This window comes from Chionomys nivalis, chromosome 7 (assembly GCF_950005125.1).
Source record: "Chionomys nivalis chromosome 7, mChiNiv1.1, whole genome shotgun sequence".
Taxonomy (NCBI): domain Eukaryota; kingdom Metazoa; phylum Chordata; class Mammalia; order Rodentia; family Cricetidae; genus Chionomys; species Chionomys nivalis.
The window spans coordinates 100,457,374-100,479,266 of NC_080092.1; the positions used below are offsets into that span (position 1 = coordinate 100,457,374).

At 56.6% G+C, this 21,893-nt stretch overlaps 1 protein-coding gene across 5 annotated transcripts in view; it reads right to left on the minus strand.

Annotated features, from left to right (window-relative positions):
* Positions 1-447: 447 nt before the first annotated feature.
* Aatk (apoptosis associated tyrosine kinase) overlaps positions 448-21,893 on the minus strand; it is a 38,029-nt gene continuing 16,583 nt past the window's right edge. For 2 of the 5 annotated variants that reach the window (XM_057774214.1, XM_057774218.1), the window contains exons 2-13: positions 14,420-14,553; positions 11,878-12,025; positions 9,588-9,667; positions 9,175-9,293; positions 8,964-9,051; positions 8,346-8,479; positions 6,745-6,829; positions 6,537-6,658; positions 5,862-6,011; positions 2,977-5,578; positions 2,752-2,899; positions 448-2,623 (exon numbers count right to left, since the gene is read on the minus strand). In XM_057774214.1, the coding sequence (XP_057630197.1) occupies positions 2,367-2,623; positions 2,752-2,899; positions 2,977-5,578; positions 5,862-6,011; positions 6,537-6,658; positions 6,745-6,829; positions 8,346-8,479; positions 8,964-9,051; positions 9,175-9,293; positions 9,588-9,667; positions 11,878-12,025; positions 14,420-14,553 (4,067 nt within the window). In that variant the 3' untranslated portion in view covers positions 448-2,366. Of the gene's footprint in view, positions 2,624-2,751; positions 2,900-2,976; positions 5,579-5,861; positions 6,012-6,536; positions 6,659-6,744; positions 6,830-8,345; positions 8,480-8,963; positions 9,052-9,174; positions 9,294-9,587; positions 9,668-11,877; positions 12,026-13,082; positions 13,921-14,419; positions 14,554-21,893 lie in introns of those variants that run through there. The other 3 variants (XM_057774215.1, XM_057774217.1, XM_057774216.1) reach the window with 3 other exon arrangements.

Genomic DNA, 21,893 nt, shown 5'->3' on the forward strand with positions numbered 1-21,893 from the left:
GCCAAGCCCAGCTCCCCACTGCCTCCCTGCTTCAGTTAAAACGCAGGCCCTTATGAGACTGCATCAGATCTTTGTCTGCAGCAGTGCGGTGAACTGAGTCGATGGCAGAGCTCTAGGGTGCAGAGAAGACCCAGGGGGGACCTCTGGAGCCGCCTGCTCACCATGGGCACATGGGCTAGTCCCCCGACAGGGCAGAGCGAGGAGCGGGGAGCCCAGTCCCCTGCCCCCGTCCACCACTGCCGCCTGAGGACAGGCTAAGGTGGGCAGAGGGCTACTCTGCAGGGTGCCGGTTCATCTGACCTAAGAGAACCTTCTGGAGGGACAGGAGAGGGCTGAGGGGCAGAAGAACAGAGATGACTGCTGGGTTCCCGTCTGCCATCCCCCTGGGGGTGTTAGCTACAGACCCGGAAAGAAAACACTGAGCACAAAGGCTGTTTTTTTTTTTTTTTTTCTTAGCTTGGTTTCTCTTAAAAAACAAGGAACAAGAAAATCATTGCACCAGCATCCTAAGCCTCAAACTAAAAACAACAAAAACAGAACACATTGCCCCGCCCCCAAAGCAACGATATACTTTACAGGTCTTTGGCAACAATAACTTAGAATCACCCCGTCTCCATTCACTCCAGCAAATTACAAAAAATATTCCCTGTGCGCCCCATCCCAGCCCTGTTTTCTCCCAGCCCTGCCTGCAGGCAGGAGCCCCACAGTGGCTGTAGGGTACACCCTATTCTCCTCTGGCCAGGGTATGGAGCAGGGTTCCGCTCTGTGAGGGAGAGTGCTCACACTACCCTGTAGAGGGCATCTCTGGGGCCGTCCAGCTGCAGTCTGGAAGCCTCTGCTAAGCAGCAGGACCTAGGCCAGGACATCCAGACGGCCCCTGTGGGGACGGGCTTCTGCAGACAAAGTGAAGGGGAGCCAGCCACAGACTCTGAGATAAGGGCTTGGAGCCCAGGGGTCCGACCTTGCTCTGAGCAAATCTAGACCCAAGTAAGAAAGGTGGGGGACCCAAAAGGGACCTGTAGGCTTAAAGCCTTGAAACCTGGCCAAGTGTCCTTTGAACACGAGGCAGGATGTAGCCAACAGGGCATGCAGGCCCTTGGATTGCATGGTCCTGGCCGGAGGCCAATTCACCACCACCAGCCATATAAGGAAGAGTGGCTGCAGGGAGGTGTTGGGGGGGGGGTTCTGCCCAGGAGTGCCGAGCCACCTAGGAATTGGGGGCCCTTCTTGAGTGTGCATGTATACGCTTACAGACACCCATAGGCCCTCAGGCTGCAGGTATATCCAGGGGCTAGCAGCAAACCCCGGTGTCCACTCAGGACACGTTCTCCCATCAGGTAGCACAGGAGGACCATGGCCCCACACGTCCAGGGCTAGATAGAGGCCTCTCATCCACCTGCTTCTCCAGGGAGCTGTGGGGGTGTCGTTGGTCCCCACTCATTTCCAGTCACCATCCTTGCTGCTGCCTGGACAGGATGGCAGGGGCTCCAGTGACACCAGCCTCCGAAGGGCGAAACTACCCAGGCCTCAAGCCTCTGTGCATCGGCCCCCAGCGTTTGCTGCTGGGCCTGGTAAAGGGGGCGCTGTGTGAGTACGTGAGGCCATAACCAGATGGGTTCTCCCACCCCTGCAACCGCCTGGCTCGCCAACATGCCTGTCCAATGTGGTGGACCTGTGGGTGGGCGGGAGATGGACCCATTTCTCTTCCCCATGTCACCCTGATCCAGAGTCGGCAATGCTTAGCAAATGCCCTCTGAGTCCTTGAACAAAGGGAACTGAGGCCCAAACAAAGGGCATGGTCAGTGTCATGTAGTCACCTCCCCGTGCCAGGGATGAGGGTGATAGGTCCTTCTCTCAAGGCTGCCTACCACAGCCAGGGCAACTGGGGAAGAGGTGTGCATGGGCAAGGCAGGGGAAGTAGGCAAAAAGAGCTTGTCAAAACTGTGGGAGGGGAACCTGGCAGAGAGGAGCCTACCTTGGTGCGGGCAGTGGAGGGGGCTCATGACTGAACAGTGTGGGCTATGGCACCACCCACTTGAGCACAGTCCCGATAGGGACACCTTGCAAGAACCTCAAACCAGAGGTAAGCCAGTGGATTAGTGACCACCATGCTTGGATTGTTCATGTAAGTTGTGGGAGGCCAGGATGGGGCTGAGAAGAGAAGAGCAAGGGTAGCCTGGGCAGAGGATGGGCAGCCCTCTGTGGAGGGTAGACTGGGCAGAGGGTGGGAAGGTCCTGGGACCCAGGAGGCCATAGGCCAAGTGCACCTGGACACAGTGTCTGCCCAAAGGCCAAGAACAAAACACCGTTAAGAGGGCAATGTCCAGCAGACCAGGGGCCACCAAATCTTCCCCTGCCGATGCCCCTCATGGATGCCCAACCACAATGTCCCTCTGCTCCACCTCAGCCCCACCACACTCACCTCCCACCAACTGGGCCTCCGAGTCGGATACGTGAGTGATGGAGAAACGGGAGGCAGGCGTGGGAGACACAGTGAACCGTGAGAAGGGCGCAGCTGGCATGGTGGGCGTGGCCAGGACGGGGTCGGCTGGGTCCAGTGCAGTCACCAAGGCAGCCTTGCCAGGCACCAGTGGGAACTCATCATCCCATTCGAACCTACTGCCTGCAAGTCAGGCCCCAGCGTCACTTTCATTGCATCACCTCCCAACCCCCACTTTAGGTGACATCACATTCTGAACCCAGCCCTCGCGTGACAGTGATGTCACCATCTGGCCCCCAACACCTGCTCACCCTGTTCAGGAGTGGAGCTGTCGGGCAAGTGGTCAGCCCGCTGCGGCAGGCCCGGGGCACTGGGTGAGCCGGGGCTACCCTCCGGGAACGTGGGGAGTGATTCCTTCGTGTTGGGGAAGGGCTCCCCAGTCTCTCGGGTGGGGCTCTCCTGGAGGGGCAGAGCACCGTGTGACTTGGGCTGCCCACCCTCTCCCAGCCCCGTGCATACCCGCGGCAACAGCCCACCTGGTCGAAGAGGTAGACCGTGACGTCATCAAAGAAGGACACGGCCTTCTTCTTGCGCTCCAGGTCCTCGCAGAAGGCCTCAGACAGGAGGCTGGGCATCTTCAGCAAGCTGCGCAGATTGCGGGGACTCTGACTCTCAGCCACGACCACAGGCACCGTGGGTGGCTCCTCCTCACTGTCCTCGCTGGGCTCCTGGATGCTGTAGCATCGAAGCTCCTCTTCAGATTCATCACTGTCCTCACTGCCCTCCTCTTCCTCCTCTGGCCGGCCCTCCAAAGCCCCTGGGCGGCCAGGTAGGGCCAGGCAGAGTGGGGATCTGGGCACGCTAGGGCTTCCCATCCTCCCTAGTGGGGCTGGCCCTGGGGGTTCCTGGGGCTCCACGCCATTGCCTTCTGCGCTCAGCGGGACTGAGGCCAGCAGGAAGCGTTTAGAATGACTAGAGCTGGGTCCAAGCTGCCCCTCGACTGGGCCTTGAGCCCCAAGAGGCTCTGGCCTGGGGCCATCCGGCAAGGACTCCTCCTGCTGCTGTGATGGGGGCAGCACCTCCCTGGGGTTAGTAGCTGGGGCCTCCCCGGGCACCTCAGGCCCGGGAAAAGCCTGCCCAGACTGATGCCCTGAACTAGGTGGGCTCTTTAGGTCTTGCTCCTTTTGGGAGTCCTGGGCCCCACCCTGTTTCTCAAGGCCAAAGGTGGGTTCAGACTCAGCATCCAGGTCCGAGAAGTAGGCAGAGTCTCGGTAGGGGTTCTTCTTGCTGAGGCCACCAAGGGAGACAGAGAGCAAAGTCTCAGGCCCTGGGCTCTCACCCTCTGAGGCTAGTTCCCCAGAGGCCTCAGGCACGCTCGCCTCATGGGCCTCTTTGAGCACAAACTCTGGAGACCCACAGTTCTCTGTATCATAGCCACTGTCCGCCGCACGAGGCTGCCTGGCATGAGGACAAGCAGCCAATGGGCTCAAGACCTCACAGCCACCATCGCTGGCTGAGGACGGGATGTCCAGAGAGTCCAGCGAATCAGGGGTCCCCACCTGCTTCTGCAGACAGCGCAAAGCTGGTACTATGCCTGGCTTCTCAGCATGAAGGCCATCACTGGACAAGTCGGTGAAGACTCCCGATGTAGCCTCGGTAGTGTCCTCGTCCTCACTGCTGGGTGCCTCCTGCCCCAGAGAACTGCCGCAGCTGTCCAGACTAAGGGCTGGCTTAGGGACAGTCACCCAGCTGCCAGCAGCGGGTGTGGGAGAGGCAGGAAGGATGTCGGGAGCACTGGCCTCCTCTGAAGGAAGTGAGGCCTCTTCGTGAGATGGGGAGGGGACAGAAGGAAGGGATAGCTGGGATTCAGCAGAGCCCTCGGCCTCCTGGGCAAGTCTGGGTTCCACCTGGGGACTCTCACCCCCACCTACAGCTGCCTCTGTCCAGGGGCCTGTGGCCAGACAAGCAGCAGGTGCCAGGCCTTTGGCGGGACACAGAGGGAGCAGGCTAAAGCAGCGGCTTGGCTCCTGACCGGGAGAGGCTGCTACCACAAGCCCGGGCAGAAATTCTCTGGGATCCTCCTGGGATAGAGGGTGGCCCAGCTCAGGGGAGGCCTGTGGGGTCTGCTCTAGGCTGGAACAGTCGTCCCTGTAGCTGTCTGTGAAGCTGCTCACATAGCCGGGATCCCAAGATTCTGGGTCTCGGCTGCCGCTGTTATTGTTGGCTGACACATTAGAGCTCCAGTGTCCGCGGTGAGCAGCCCTCCCTGCCTTCTCCTCCTCCAGCTCCTCGTCGCTGGGGGATGGCTGGGCCTCAGGACTCCCAGAGGGAGAGGCACTCAATGGGTCGTCAAAGAAGGGTGGGCAGAAGGTAGCCACACCCCAGTCTATGTCTTCAGCCGGCAACATGGGGGTCCCAGGAGAGGGTGAGCGTGAGGGGCAGGGCGGTTCTTGCCTCCTACACGAATGGTGGTCACAGGAGCCCCACAGGCCCCCGGAGGGAGGTGCGTGGCCCAGCAGTGGCTCCATGACTAGAGAAGTGGTGCTGCTGTCCTCTGAGTTGTTATCCTGGTCAGTGCCAGCTTCAGGACTGGGAGCACAGCCGGCACAGTCCGGGTCATGGCCAGCAGCAGGTACTGCCCCTTCTAGGCGGATGAAGTACTCGCTACCCACCGAGGGGCTGTGGGCACTGAGCACTGGCACCACTCCCGGGGGTGAGCTGTCGGGTGCACACAACTCCTGCAGGCGCGCCGCGGAGTCTGGGCTCGACACGCCCCCTGGGGGTGGGAACGCCTCCGCGCCACAGCCCGCCTCCCACTTGTACTCGAAGTTGAGGCCGTGGCTTGTCTCGGTTACTGTCAGCACGTCGTCGCTGTCCACGTGGAAGCCGTCACTGGTGAACTGCTCCAGCAGCGGGAAAGACGAGGCGGCGGCGAGCTCAGCGGCGGCAGCTGCCGCGCCAGTGGAACCTGACCCCAGGCCCGTGCTGCCGCTGGGCCGCAGGGAGCGCCACCGCTGCTCAAACTCCTCCTCCAACTCCGTGGTGCCCTTGGCGCACAAGTAAGATAGCAGCAGATGAACCTCTTCAGCCGTGGGCCTCTGTTCCGGCTGCAGCCAGCAGAATTGCATCACTTCATACCTGCCGGGAGGCCTTCATGGGTGGCCCTGGCCACATCCACGGGCACAATGGCCAGAAGTACAACCTGCCCTTCTGGGATACTCGGGTCCCCCATGCTCGGGGTACTTTGGGGGCATTTAAGGCAATCACCCAAGGCGGACCTAGCAGTCCGGGAAGGGGTCTGGGGTGCGGTATCTCCCTGCCTGTTTAGGCTACAGAGACCCAGAAGCCATGAAGAGGTGGACCAACCAGCCACAAGCTGTAGCCCCTCTGTCCTGCCTGTTCAGGGGGTTGGGGTCCTCACCAGCGATCAGATAGACTCAGCTGCAGCTGGGGTTTGGGCAGCTTAAGCTGCTGCTCTCGGACGGCGTAAGCCAGCACCTGCCGGTCCGAGTGCTGGGGATACGGCTGCACACCCAACTCGAAGAGCTCCCAGATGGTCACACCCAGGGACCTGCAAGGGTAGCCACAGTAGGCCAGGCTGAGCACGGCTGTGCAGGATCCCTGCCTTCAGGCCAGTCTCTCCGGGACGGGAGCCCATTGTGCCACAGCTGCCCCTCTCTAGGGGCACAGATGCAAGTTAAGGCCTTGTATCCCATAAGGACACATGGCCTACGACAGTATCTCATGATGGGTCTCTAGCCTAACATGCACCTTGGCCCCGGTATCGGTGAGTGACTGTTGGTCCTGTCTTGAAGGCCGCACATCCTTGACTGCCCCGGCCGTCCCTCTGCCAATGCAGGGACCTCAGGAACCCACCAGGAACTAGTAGTCCCTGAGTGACCTCACATGGCCACATGGTGGCAGGCGTGAGTACGCTTTCCCTGAGTGCCAGCCTGTCCCTAGCCAGAGAAGGAAGGGGGAACTGAAGCAGGGGCCAGAGCTGAAAGTCAGCATCCCCGGTGGCATCCGGGCAGGCAGGCAGGCAGCATCCCAGCCCCCCCTCCCTCCCCCCGCCTGCAGCCAGGCCTGCACTCACCACACATTGCTGGCCTTGGTCTGGTCGACCACCAGCAGGTTGCCGTGCACCTCGTCCACCAGCTCTGGTGCAATCCAGCGCAGCGGCACCCACAGCTGGTCGGCAGTCACGAGGTAGTCTTCCTGCAACGCCCAGGGACAGGGACGGGATGGGGTTAACTCCGCTCGGCAGCCACCCCTGCTCACAGGCTCCACCTGCCCTCACTTACCCGGTATTTGCAGTGTGACAAACCATAGTCGCCGACCTTCACCGTCAGGTCAGCCGTTAGCAAGCAGTTCCTCAGGGCCAGGTCGCTGCAGGGTGGGAGGCAATGTCAGCAAAGCCAGCAAAGCCTGCCGGCCTGGGGGTACCCAACACTGCGGGTCCTTTATCCACAGTTGCGTGGTTGGCTCCGGGCAGGAAGGGCTGTCTGAGGGGCCACCAGCTTGTGCTCAAGCTCTGACTCCATAACCCGCCCTGGCTATTTTGGAAGGCCTGCGTGGACGGCACTTTGAACGTGGCAATGCACGTGAAAATATAATGCTCGAAGAGGCTCAAGGACCCCCAGCAAGTTGCTACCTGACCAACACCAGAACTCAGCCCTTTCTACCCTTTTCCTGGTTCTGTGTGTCTGTAGTGCCCTTCCAGGACCACCACCCTTCCAACCCCACTACACCATCACCCGAATCATCAGGAGGTTAGAATTCACAGGGAACCCGAGGCCTAGAGTGTCACGGCGGGTCCTGCAACTGTCAGAGCCCATGTTCTAGAGTGGAGGCCTGCCCTGCTACACGAAGCTGGAACTCAGGTCTAGAACAGGCTGGGCCACAAAGCAGCCACCCAGGACTTCCTCCAACTCGGTGGCAAGCCTGGGATGCCAGCTTTTATCCTCCTGCTTGGCAGGAGGCCATGTGAGTGTTCGGGGCACAGGAGAACAGAGCGGTATGGGATGTGCCTGCCTCTGCCACACTGTTGCAATGCAGAGGGTCTCTGGGTGAAGATGAAGCCATCCCGTGGTCTACCTCGACCCTAGGTGGACTATGCCAGGGGACAGCTGCAGGGCGGGGAGGCCTGGGTCCCTGCGTTTGGACGGGGCAGCTGGGGCTAGACAGGAGGTGGGGCAGGGGCGGGGCATGGTGCGGGGCAGGAGACGAGGGCGGGGCCGGGGCAAGAGACGGGGGCGGGGCCGGGGTGGGAGCGGGGCAGGAGGCTGGCAGCTGCCCTCTTCAACAAAATCACTGATGCTGGAGTCAGCTGAATCATCACTCAGCACCAGGATATTGTTGGGGAGGACGGCCTGTGCAGCGTCGGGGCTGGCAGGGCCACTCGTCCATCGCCACTTCTTCCAGCACGTGTCCCCTGGCTCACGGGAGGCTGGGCATCCTGGCCAGAGGCAGGGCAGAGCCACCCCTCCCACTGCAGGGCGGGCCCAGCCACTCTCTTTACGCGGTGAGGCCCAAGTGTGGCTGACCGCATAGTAGACAATACGGATTCCTTCATTTAATTGTCTACAAAGTGAGTTTCAAACTTCAGGCTTTTCCACTGTTACTTATTTGTTTTGAGGCGGGGTCTTCTCTAGTCAGCCCCGGCTGTCCTGAAACGCAGTCTGTAGATCAGACTGAACTTAAACTCACAGAGATCCGCCTACCTCTGCCTCCAGAGTGCTGGGATTAGTGTGAGTCACCACGCCCAGCTAGTTTTCAGTTTTAAGAATTATAAAAGTACTTTCAGAGTGGCTATTGGATGTTATGTAGATGAACTTTTCAGCTCATGAGGCCTGGGGGACCAGGGCTTGGTGACCATGGTCTGTGTGGTCTCACTAGCCCTCACCTGTGTACGTAATTGTGACGATGTAGATGCAAGACCCCACAGGCCACCTCACACGCCATGCGCTGCAAGGTCAGGGGATCAGGGGCCATGGACTCTGTCACCCTGCAGCTCCGTAGGTAACCTTTGAGGTCCCCCTGCCGAGAGAGCACACAGTGACCAGCTAGCGGTCGGTCGCCACCCCTGAGAGAACCCGGGTCTGGTGGCCTGAGCATCAGCTGGTATCCCGAGTGCTCACAGCTGTTTCGGCAGAGCCTATGTCCCAACTCCGCCACAGCGGCCTCAAGATGACAGCCTCAGCTTGCACCAAAACTGCACATAAAGGGACCCAAGGGCAAGGAGAAGACCCAGGGCCCAAGGGTAAAGAGAAAACCCAGAACTCAGGCTCTACCCCAGGATCTGTGTGAGCCCAGTGGCTGGTTCTCATGCTGAACTACCAAGCCCCGACAGGGTTGCCCCTGCTGCAGCTGGAGGGTCGTCCTCGCTAAGCAGGCCTCTTCTGAGAGAGCACAGGGCTGGAGCTGCTAGACAGAGCACTTTGACAGGATGGGAGAGGAGCCCTGCTCAAAAAGGCCTCCCACTTCCCTTCCGGACAACTGCCTCCCACGGACTGCCACGCACCAGCGGACAGAACTCCATAACCAGCAGGTAGGGCGTCACCTCAGCACACTGGGCCAGACACTGAAGCAGGTTGCCGTGCTGCAGGGCCCTGGAAGAGCCCCAGACATCCGAGTTAGAAGGTGGGAAGGGGCACAGCCAGGCCCCAGCACAGCCCTCCCCTTCCCACGACCGCCCCGTTCTCCCACGGTGCTGGTCCCCAACGCCCACCCACCTGTAGGGCTGTGCCTCCTCCAGGAACTGCATCTGCTCCTGCACGCTGGCGCTGGCCTTCAGCTCCTTCACCACCACCTGTGTGCCGCTGACGCCCGAGTGGACCTCCCCCAAGAACACCTGCCAGATGGGACCGGCATCACCGGGGCCCCTTCCGGTCTCCATAGGAAAGGCCATTTGGCTCCTAGTGCCTCGGATGCAGCCAGGGTTCCACCAAAACCTCTGGCTGGGACGCTCAGCCCAGGTCCACCTCAAGTCTCCCACTTTTCCCACTCTTTGGGGTTCACAGTGAGGAAGGAGTACTCGGGTGCACAGTCCAGTCAGGGGTGTGTGTGAGAACAGCCCCTCCCCAGGGGACCCCCAGGAGAAGCAAGCCCACACCATGCTGTTCCCACCACCCTGAGCTACACTTACCTTCCCAAACCAGCCGTGGCCAATCTCCTTTAGGTACAGGAGGCTGTGCCGGCCCAGGTCCGTGGACTTGAGGAGTTGCACTATATTAGAACAGGAGACTCAGGAACTACTACTTAGCCACTGCTACCCCCGGGAACTACCCCAAGCCCCCAGTTAGGGAGGCTCCGCTAACTTGGGGGCCGCATTTGCAGGCTGCCATCGAGGGCCCGTGTCTCTCGGGCTCTGCAGTGATTGCTATGAGCAGAGTCATAGATCTCAATCCACATCCAGGCATACTTCTGACCAAGCCCAGGGAAGGGTACTCAGAGCCACCAGGATAAGTCAAGCCCAGACAGCAAGGCCTGGAAGGCAGTTTTGGGTGAGGCGAGAAGCTGGTACTGAGGCCCGGGAGGACACCAGAGTGGCCCACTCCCCACCCCTGCCACAGGCTGGCATCCAAATACCAGCCACACCAAAGGCGCCTTTGTTGGGGGCTGCTTGGCACAGCCCTGTACGGGACACACTGGGCCCATTCTCCCTGCAGGCCAGGCTGAGTGAAGTCAGAGGAGAAGAAGGGTCAGTGTGGGCAGCAAGGAAAGGGTCAGGGCTCATTGTACCCACTCATGCCCCCTCAGATTCCCTGAATTCTGCTCCCACGCCGATAGCCCAGAAGGCCAGCATTGGAGCTGTTGGGAGGACCCAAGGGAAGGGGGCAGCCCTCAGGGACATTCCTCAGGGAATGTCAGCTTCATGCCCAATTCATGGGAGAGTCTCACTGGGCCCTGTGTCCTGGGACTAGCGCACTGACCCCAGTCTGTCTGCATGCCTGCCTTCCACACTGGGACTCTCTAGGACCTTGGTTATCCCAGGGCAGGTTCAGGGTCCGGACAATGGATACCAGGACAACCACGGGGCCGGAAGAATGTTTGCACGTTAGGAGATAGAGGCAGGGGTGAAGGCTCAGGCGGCTTTACCCATCCTCACTCTAACCTTCTCCCAACTTGAGAGAAGATGCCCCCCCAAACCACAAAGCTAAACAATGGAGAAAGCATGACCTCTCCTGGGCCCCTGTCCACCCCGTCCTCTCTCTCCCAGGAGTGGGGCCAGCTAGGATCTGTGGGGTCTCTCCAGGCCCAGTCCAGGGGTGGCAATACTTCATACCAGCCCCTGGCTCCCCACTCACTCCCAGCAGCGTCTACAGTTAGGCGACGCCCAAGGCCTCTGGGAAGGTCCAGGCCCCTGTATGGCCAAGCCTGCCTGCCTCTTAGGAGATGCTAAGGATAGCTGTGGGCCTCTGAATCAGCAGACAAATGTGTTCAGGACCTCCATGCCTGCATCCTGTCTGACTTTTGAGGTCTCCCCCGTGAGACGCAATGGGATGGGACACCGAGCATGCAGCGCTGGGCCAGGCTGGTGGTCGGAGGGCCAAAGTCTCCGTTGGCGTCCTAGCCCTTGATGGAAAGAATCTGGTGGGGCTGGCCCAGGGCGGAGGTGGGGAGAGTGACCCACTTGTCACACACAGTAGGAGACCTTGGGGGCAGCAGCACTCTCTGCTTAGATCCCACCTCAGTATCCCTGGAGCCGCCAGATGGACAGCAAGGGACAGCCTTTGGCTGAAACTTCCAGGCTCGAAAGGCCCGAGAGCTGACTGCTGTAGAGGTAGCCATAGTCCCAAGGGACCACACCTTGACCAGGGCAGAACTGGGGTTCTAGAACCCCATTTACCTGTCACCTCTAGAGCTTGGAGGAGGGAGGGGCCAGCCTAGGGGGAGAGACTCTGGGAAGAAGGCAAATGGGAGAGGCTGGCAGAGGGCAAAGAGGCCATAGGATGGGGCCATGCCTACACTAACCCTCTGGGTGGGACCAGACCCCTCCTGTTGCTCACGTGCCCTTTGCTGTGTGGGCTGTCCCCGTTCGGCAGGCACAGTGAGGCTATGTCCCTCTAGGGTTGGGCAGGAGGGAGCAGGAGTCGTAGGGTAAGTATCCAGGAAACAGCAGAGAAAGGCAAATAATCCCAGGACCAGAGTGCTGGGCCACCTGCCCCAGTTACTGTCCCCTCGAATAGCAGTCCCTTGGGTGAGGAATGACAGGCACAAGGCTACTCTCAAGCCTGCTGACAGCTGGCCTCCAGATCCAGAAGGGGATCTGGATCTAACACAGCCCAGCCTGAGATACAGCCAAGGAGGCCTCGACCGCATACGCCCCTTGTGTCCCCATCCCCCACTGTATCCACTGCCAGAACCGAGTGGTCAGGCTTCCACAGCCTGTGGACTCCAAGACACAATGGGGGGAGGGAGACAGGTCCACTTACCTGAGCGACCCGGCTGCTTGGCCATGGGCAAGGAGACCTCCGTGAGAGGCAGGACATACACATCGGGGCCGTTCTGCGCAGCTGCGGCCGGGGAGCCCTGCTCCGAGAAGTCGGCCACATACTCGTCCCCCTCAGCATTCTCAAACTCCTGCAGGTTGGACCAGCACAGAGGGGCGATCAGGCGCCACAGCGGGTCAGGGGTGGCGGGACAGGGCGTAAAAGGCTCATTTCTGGGAGCTCGACAGGACTAACACAGAACTAGGCTGGGTGCTTCTGTCTGACGGCCTCTGCACACCTGTTCATAGACCCTGATTCTTCCCGGATACCCGGACCCAGGTGTCCTGAGTCCTACCTGGGAGGGGGAAGGGCTAGAGACAGGGTTCAAGGCACAGAAGCAGTGCAACCCTTCACGGATCCCATCAGTGGTCCCCATCCGGCTTGGAGCAGATCCAGAGCCAAGGGCTCCTTTGCTCATCCCTGGGACAAGTAACTAATGTTCCCATCCCTAGCTGTTACAGGGAGCAAGGCATCCAGGGACAGGTTCACCATCCCTGTCTCTACTACCTGCCTCTAGGCAGGGATGTACCCTCACCCCACTGTACCACCATCACCACCACCAGTGCCCTGGATCCCTAAAAGCCTGCTGTTGGGTACCCCGGAGGCCACTCTTAGGACAGGCTGCTATTCTGAAGAGCAGAGATCACCCCACCCCCACCCCCACTGCATCTGGAGCACAGTCCAAACAGAGTTAGTCTAGGATGGGCCGCAGCCTAGTTTCAAGCAAGGACAGAATTAGTGGCAGAACACTTGCCGAGAACCGCAAACAAACAAAACAAAAACCAAAACAGGGACAGAGCGGAACAAGGCCAGCCTGTCCCCGGCACTGGGCAAGTCTCCCGGCCGCACCCCCTGCCCAGGTGGGGAACTGAGGATCTGAGGGCTGAGGGCCGGGCACTGACTAGAGCCTGTCACCCACTCCAGGTCACATCCTGTGGACAGGCAGTCAAACACACCCTGGGGACCTCTTCGTTTTCTAGGTCATTTGTCTTGCTATGTTTCTGGTGGCAAGCCCAGGTCAGCACTTTGGGTGGCAACTCTCCCTCCCCAGAGCCTAGAAGACCTCCTTAGAATTTCCTCTGGTCCCACACACCCAAGCCTGAGATGACCACTTGCCCCTCTGCGTTTGTTCTGGTTCCAGCCATTACCTTTCCTTGCCGGAGAGCCAGCCCAGCCAGCCGGGTTCCCCCAGCACAGCGGACAATCAGGTAACACAGAGTGAGCATGGGGGCTGCCAGCCCCTGCCCAGAACACCTCCAGCAGAGAGCCCGCTGTGGACGCAGGAGACGGTGACTCTGCACTGGTGCTGGAATGTTCTGGGCACCATGTTCCCGAGGAGGTGAGAAGGGTATGGGTAGGAGGGGCTGCCGCTAGCCCTTGTGTGGGGCCTTGTTCTCAGTGCCCCAGGAGGAGCTTACTACACAATGGCTGCCAAAGCCGCTCCCTGGGTTCCCATGCCCACCCCCACAAGGTCCTCTAGGAAGGCAATTCTTCTTGATTGTCCAGCCTGTGGTCAGGAGACTGTCCCCTGGGGTAGGGGGCACCAGGGCAGTGCAGACCTGCAGCCTCTGGGAGCCACCACGCTGCCGTTCAAGTACTCAGCTCCCCTGCTTGGCTGGGGGCTTGTGCTATAAAGGGGTAACAGCATTTGGCTCAGGGTACCCAGTAGGAGGTGTCCCCCAAAACACAAGCCCTCCTTCTGCCCTGACCTCTGCAGTGTGGAAACCCCACCTCCTGAGCAGTCTGCTGCTCAGCGTGGGTGCGGGAATGTCAAGGGCTCTGGCCAGGCCTCCGTGTGCTGACAGGCAAGGCTGTAGCCCTCACAGGCCGGGGTGGTGCCTACTCTGGGGGTCAGCTCTGTGCTTTCTGTCCTGTCTTCCTTGTTGGGAGCCACAGGGTGACAGGAGTGGCCACAGAGCTGGACAGGTGAGGGATGCCCCGGGCCTCTGTCACCAGAGTGGAGGTCTCAGCTGTGGTGTCTAGCTGAGGAGTCTAGTCCTGGGGAGGCATCAGGGGACATGCCACAAACAGGACGGCGGCTGGATCTACAAACAGGTGCCCTTGTCTCTGGATCCTGATGGATGCCCTCTGAGCAGAAGATGCCCAAGTTAGGGAGCTCCCAGATGATGGTGTGGGTGCTGGGGAAGGGGGTCTGTGTAGCTTTGCTTTCCCTGTGACTCACTGAGGGTCTCCTCGCTGCCAGAGAGAGCACTCTTGAGAGCCCTTAAAGGCTCCTTATGGTCATTTCTGCCTCCCCGGACACAGACAGGCCTGAATACTGGAATGGGACAGTGTGGGGCCATGTCTACAAAGGGGGGTCCCTAAATGGAGGGCAGGGGATAGGGTCCCAGGAGCCCCCAGAAGAGGGGCTATGGGATACCAGACGAGAGGTTCGGTGGGTCCCAGGTGGCTCCAGAAAACCAACCATCATGGCAGCCCCTGGACGAAGGGGCCGGGTGGTGGGTGGGCCCTGCGCCCTCCTCACCTTGAACCCAATGCCGCCCTTCTTACAGCACAGGCAGGCCAGCATGAGGACGATGACAGTGAAGAGCCCCGAGAAGGACACGGCAACCACTGCAAGGGACGACGACCAGGACAGCTCACTGAGCGGGGCACCGTCTGCAAGGAAGTAGAACACATGCCTCCTTTCAGCTCAGCACGTGACCCTGTGCTCCGACCCTGCACCTGGACACGGCCTCACACTAAGGGACTGAGGAATGGCCTTGTTAGCCAGAGTCTACTGTCCTAGCGAAGTGGCCAGGGTGGGCTCAGCTCCCAGTTCCAAGGTTCATGGACACCTCTCTGCTATAGCAGGGTCTTAGGCCATAGGAAGACTCACTATTGGGGCTAGAGAGATGGCTCAGCAGTTAAGAGTGCTGACTGCTCTTCCAGAGGACCTGGGTTCAATACCCCAGCCCACCTACTTGGAACCACCCCAACTCTAGTCCCAGGGGATCCAATGCCCCATCTGGACTTCACTGGCAGTAGGCACACACATGGTACACAGACACGCACTCAGGCAAAAACATCTGCACACACAAAAATTATTATTTAAAAAAAATAAGATCTGCACTCATGTCTCTACCTGCTGGACCCTGCTCCACCACTCGGCCCTCCTTGGGGCTGAAGGACACCAAGGGCCCAGGCAGGCAAGGAGATCAAGGAGCTGGTTCTCGAAGGTGCAGGGAGCCTGCTAGCACTGAGAGTGTCCCTGCTTCAGCAGGGCAGTAGAATGCCCCGTATTCAAACCTCTGCTTGTCCAACTGGAGGAGCCTTCTTTACCCCTGATGCCAATAAGCCACCACATTCAGATGGGGAAACCGAGGTGTTTAGGACAGCAGAACACGACCCCCAACCCCTCACTGTTGGGCTCCCAAACTGGGGCTCCTTAGCAGACCACAGCAAGGGGGGCACCCACTGTGGTGACTACAGCTGGCTTCTGAGGCAAGCCCAGTGTGTCCGTTGGACGGGAAGGCATATGCTTGGGAACAGCTCTGCCTCCTGGGCCTGCCCTTCCTTGCCACACGAACTCTGAGTCACCCTCTGTCCATGGGTTCTCACTAAACCCTTAGCACTTGGGAGAAGCACGGCTCAGCAAAGGGGAGGGCTCTCTGCTTCTGCCAGGGATTTTGGCAGATTTCGGCAGATTGACAAGGCATCTGGGAGGGCTGCCTGGAGGAAGAGTGAACCTGAGGGCCGCAGGCCTACAAACACAGGCTAGAACTTCTCCTTGGGAGCCTGTGAGTACTTCCCACTCTACACCCAGAGATGAGAGGGTCCTTGTGAACTGGAGTAGAGGCCAGGCAGGGCTAAGGAACAAGGGGACGGGGCAGCCACCAAAGCAGAATGGCAGGGTAAACAGGAGCTAAAAATCCACAGAAGGCAGCTACTTTCTTTTTTTTTTTTTTTTTTTTTTCGAGACAGGGTTTCTCTGTGGCTTTGGAGCCTGTCCTGGAACTAGCTCTGTAGACCAGGCTGGCCTCGAACTCACAGAGATCCGCCTGCCTCTGCCTCCGAGTGCTGGGATTAAAGGCGTGCGCCACCACCGCCCAGCGGCAGCTACTTTCAAGAGACCAGTTCCACATCCTGAATCAATGCTCTTCCCGTGGCCTTGACACGCAGGGTTTCTGGGCATTCCTGCGTGTGTGTGCTTTGAACATGTGTGTGCCTTGTATACGTGTGGCCCTGTATGTATGTATGTGAACTACCCCCGTACCACGCAAACAGCACTGTGTGCTCACATGTGTAGACTCCACAACAGGGGGGACACATGAGTGAGCGTGTTGTGTTCCTTCTGCGGACCATGCCGTTGCCATGGTGAGCCATCCCTCCTCTCTCCGTCTGATGCTGCTATGGTACCAGTACACTCCCCTCCCACACCCACTGCATTCATGGGCCCACCGATGGCCCCGAGGCCTGGGGCTGGTCTCCTAGTCTTCAAAAGCACATCTGGTATCTCAGCTCGCCCCCTGCTAACTCCCTGGGTTGTGTGGGCATATGCCAGGCAGAAGCAGCCTTGGAAGGGGTTAAGCTCAACTTCCATTGCAACCTTGCCCTGGCCCTGCATCAGGCCCACTGGCCTTTCTGTGGGTCTCTTCCGACCTCCAGCAGGTCAGGGCCACAGAGGGTGTGGCAATGTGCTGGTTGTTAAGAAGCACTCGGTGGGCGTGCGTGGGCGGCACGGAGGCCCTTATGCACTAGATAAGCTCTAGGGGGACCAGAATGTTCCTTCAAAGAAAGGAATGCATAACCCTGCAGCTGGCACCCAGTGTGGGGCTCAGCTCTCAGAGAAAGTAGGAAAATTTGTCTTTAAATAAAAGCAGGGAGTAGGAGTTCAGTCTCTCACCCGAGCAGTCGCGGACAGTGAGAGTCAAATAGCATGGTTCCTTCTCAATCCTTGAGGTGAAGCATTTTATACAGTTACTGAGATGTTCGTTAAGACCCAAAGGAGGAGACGCTCAGACTGTGACTGTGAATTCAGTCCTTGTCTCCTCCACAAGGAACCACTGGTGTTGAAACCGGAAACACGTGGGCACTGATGCAAAAACAGCCCTTGAAATGGGGGATAAAATCAGTCGGGTGTGGTGGCGCACACGCCTTTAATCCCAGCATTAGGGAGGCAGAGGCAGGTGGATCTCTGTGAGTTGGAGTTCAGCCTGGTCTATAGAGGCAGCTACAGTCAGGATAACTAAAGCTACATAGAGAAACTCTGTATCAGAAAAAAAAGAGAGGGTGTCAAATCCCTATCAATTATTTTGCAAGATGGGCTACAGTAAAGCATTACTTGACTGAGCCCTCTCAGGAAGAGCAGAAAAGAAAATGTCCCTGCTGTACCCGTCTTGGCAGGCCTCGGCAGGGCAGAGCTCAGAGCCCTCCAAGCTCCCAGGGAAGGCCCTGTTCTGCCAACTCCGCTTCTTCCAATCTGAGAGGCAGAAATGGGTCTTCAAAAACCAAATTCCTCTGTCTATTTAAATTCAGGTGGCAGTTTATTTGGGTGGACTGAGGAGGACAGAATCTTCCAGTCATGATGGGTAGCTTCGGAGCCCATATCCTCACCCATAAGGAGTTACCCTGAAGGAAGACCTCGCGAGGCTCCACATGAACTGACTTCACGTATGAATTAGCACACGAGCCGGGCAGTGGTGGCGCACGCCTTTAATCCCAGCACTCGGGAGGCAGAGGCAGGCGGATCTCTGTGAGTTCGAGGCCAGCCTGGTCTACAAGAGCTAGTTCCAGGACAGGAACCAAAAAGCTACAGAGAAACCCTGTCTCGAAAAACAAAAAAAAAAAAAAAAAAAAAAAAAAAGAATTAGCACACGAAGAACAGAGAGGCATGGAGAATGGGACCCTGCAGAGGGCGGTGGATGTGGAGGGGTGGAGTGGGGGATGGAAACATTTGGGGTGAGGCCCTCGAGAACGAAGTCCAACAGACAGAAGCAGGAACGAGTGGGACATGAGTAGCTTGCAGACAGAAACGGAAGAAAGGTCCAGCGTCTCTGCAATGAATCCTGCCCTGAAACTGGGTTTTGCTGTTTCTGAAGTTTTCACCTAAACTTATTTATGGTATGGCCTGAGAATCCATTATATCAGACTGCCTGCGAACTGTAGTTAACTAGAACCTTCCAGCACGTTCTTCTTCCATGGAGCTATCATACTTCGATAAAGTTCACAGTTTTGTTTCGTTTGGCTGGTATGCACAACTGTTTTCTCCTTCGGGATTTTCCATGATTCTTTCTCGGGTACTTCTAAGTATCCTGATATAGTAGGAGAGTCTTCTCGAGCTCCGAATTAACATTGCCCTGATTTTGGAAGATCCCAAATCCTGAGTCAATAGCCTTAGGTTTAAACCTTTAGATGTTAATGACCATTGTGAATTTTAAAAGTTTGTCTGCTTTTTAGTTTCGTGCTTGCCCTTGGTCCGACATAAACGATCAGACTCTGGCAGAAGTTAGAGGGGGCTCACGAGGGCCTGGCCTCTATAAGGCACATTTTACACAGTATTCCAGCCCCCAGTGCATAATCAGTGATCCTGACATCAGCTTGACATCGGGAGCCAGGGTGTATGCGTCAGGGGCCTTCTCTGCCATCAGGTATGTAGAGACACGTGACGCGATATGCTATAAACACGCACGGTGCCGCTCCCTAACCCTGATTCCTCCCCCGCTCCCTGACTAGCTGCAGAGCGTGGCCCCAAGCGTGACATGGACCCCTGGGCAGGGGTGGGGGGCTCCAGGAAAATGTCATTGTGTCGTATCTGGAACCTGACTTTGTCAAATAGCTCTCTATGCGTTCCCTTTCTAGGACCCCTCCCCCATTACAACTACAAGCTGACAATGGGTCTATGTCTCTGAGCATGACTTAGAGAATTTTGCAATGTATGGAATATTAATTATGTTCCTGAAATTCCTTACAATCCACAGGGTCAAGCTATGGTGGAACGACACCATCCAATACTTAAACAGGATTTTAGAAATAAAAAGGGGTATAGATACCACCTAAATCCTCACAGGCTAGGCTACATCTAGCCATGCCAACTTTAAAGAACAATGCTTCTTCTACTGTCCCAAAGCATTTTGCCCTAAAGGGGACACGGCCGAACACGCATGTTAAACGGATAGACCTAGGATCTAATCAATGGAAAAGACCTGATGTTCTAACATCCCAGTGAGGTTATGTTTGTCTTTTTCCAGAAAAAGAACTGTCTCAGATGTGGCTTCCACTCTGACGCAGTGAACCAGGATGGCATCCCAGAGACCACCGCACAGATCAAGTGTCTGGAGGTACGAGGTAAACCCATCAAGACGAGATGTCCCAAGAGGAAGAGTAAGCTGGCAACTTGGGGAGAAGACAAGGACACAGTACTACTGACCGAGAAATGATGCTGTTACGTTTACTGACTATATTACGTGCTAATTCTCAACTTGTCAATGCAGAATCCGAATGCGTTGTGGGGGGAGGGATAAAAGCTGCACCTTTTTTTAAAATTATGTATACAATATTCTGTCTGCATGTATGCCTGCAGGCCAGAAGAGGGCACCAGACCTCATTACAGATGGTTGTGAGCCACCATGTGGTTGCTGGGAATTGAACTCAGGACTTTTGGAAGAGCAGGCAATGCTCTTAACCTCTGAGCCATCTCTCCAGCCCACTGCACCTTTTTATAATAGGTAATAGGAGACAGCATTGATGTGGGAGTCCCCTCTGTGTGCTGTGATTACCATTAATGAATAAAGAAACTGCTTTGGACCTATAGCAGGGCAGAACTTAGGTAGGCGGGGAAGATGGAACTGAATGCTGGGAGGAAGAAAGGCGGAGTCAGAGAAAAGCCATGGAGTCGTCAGAGTCAGACATGCCATGCCGAAACTTTGCTGGTAAGCCACGACCTTGTGGTGATACATAGATTAATGGAGATGGGTTAAATTAAGATGCAAGAGTTAGCCATTAAGAAGCTAGAGCTAAGCCGGGCGATGGTGGCGCACGCCTTTAATCCCAGCACTCGGGAGGCAGAGGCAGGCGGATCTCTGTGAGTTCGAGACCAGCCTGGTCTACAGAGCTAGTTCCAGGACAGACTCCAAAGTCACAGAGAAACCCTGTCTCGAAAAACCAAAAAAAAAAAAAAAAAAAAAAAGAAGCTAGAGCTAATGGGCCAAGCAGTGATTTATTTCTGGTCTAAGCTAGCCAGGCAGCCGGAAACAAACAAGCAGCCCCTCCTCCAACACATGTTGCCTTGCCATGCTAAGCCGCTGTGCTAAGCACTGTTTTTCATCTTTTTTTATTACCAGTTTCAGGAGTACTGGAATACAATGAAAGACTGAAAATGGCCTGGGTGATTAGTACTAATTAACCCCTAATATTCCAGCAAAAACATTAGCAGAAGTTAGTCAAGAGATGAGAGAATTGGAGCAGGGCAGTGGTGGCACACACCTTTAATCCCAGCACTTGGAAGGCAGGGGCAGGCGGATCTTCCAGCAAAAACATTAGCAGAATTAGTCAAGAGATGAGAGAATTGAGAACCACATTTTTACAAAACAGAGCCCGTTGCTCGAGCGGTCAGCACTTTCCTGGTATGTATCACTTTGATGTGTCAGATTTCTCTCGTACTCTGGATGGCCAAATTGATAATCAGCATAAGGAGATAAACTTTCACAAGTGACTTTCCAATGGCCATCGTGGTTACGACGGCTTTCTCCTTTGCTTGGTCCTCTGTTAGCGGTTCTTGTAATTTGGTTATGTTTGATGGTCATTCGTTAGATGACCATGCAGGCACAAGCCTGCCTCTATTACAGTCACCATTTTCTCTTTAAAAAATAAAAAAAGGGCCGGGCAGTGGTGGCGCACGCCTTTAATCCCAGCACTTGGGAGGCAGAGGCAGGCGGATCTCTGTGAGTTCAAGACCAGCCTGGTCTACAGAGCTAGTTCCAGGACAGGCTCCAAAACCACAGAGAAACCCTGTCTCGAAAAACCAAAAATAAATAAATAAATAAAATAAAATAAAATAAAAAAAGGTGAGTTATGGGCGACACGGAGGAACCAAGAATGTTAACCACACAGGGTTGTTCCTTCAAAGGAAGGGAGGCATAACCTGTCATCCACTCAGAAGCCTGGGAGCAGATGTGGTTAATGGCCTGGTGACCTCTGCGCTACCGGTGTGGCTGAGACCACACCAGATTGTCCCCCACACCCTTATCATGAGCTTGTCAACCTATAGAACTCAACTTCATAGAAGATGTCACATGTAATTATCATGAGAACCCATCTTGATGGACGATGTGCATGTACTTTACAATGTACTCATGTTTTCAGCTTTACTGTGCACATGGATTGCTTTAATTATCACCAGGACAATTTTCATTAAATTATACAGCGCTTAAATATGCCTAATATAAGTCAGGTGGTGGTGGTCTCAGCGCTCAGGAAGCAGAGGTAGGCGGATCTCTGCGAGTTTGAGGCCAGCTTGGTCTACAGAGCAAGTTCCAGGACAGCCAGGGATGTTACACAAAGAAACCCTGTCTTGAAAAACTGGAAAAAACAAACAAACAAACAACAAAAAATATGCCTAAAATAAACTACATGGGGTCAGACTCTAGGAGTTTGAACCAACACCAGCTGCTCAGCCATGCTGAACTGAACTCCCTTCTTGTGTCCTGCAGATCATCACTCCACTGGCTATGGTGGTCACAGAGACTCCACGGGCCTGTCCTTTGTACAGTGCCCAAGTCCCTGAGAGTGATAGGCAGGATGAGGAGGCAACCAAACAGTCTGGCAGGAATCACACGGCCAGGGAGAGTCTGTTTTATTGTTTTTGTTTTTCGAGACGAGGTTTCTCTGAGTAGCCCTGGCTGTCCTGGAACTCACTCTGTAGACCAGGCTGGCCTCAGACTCAGAGATCTGCCTGCCTCTACCTCCTGAGTGCTAGGATTAAAAGTGTGCACCACCACCACCCAACACCCAGGGATTGA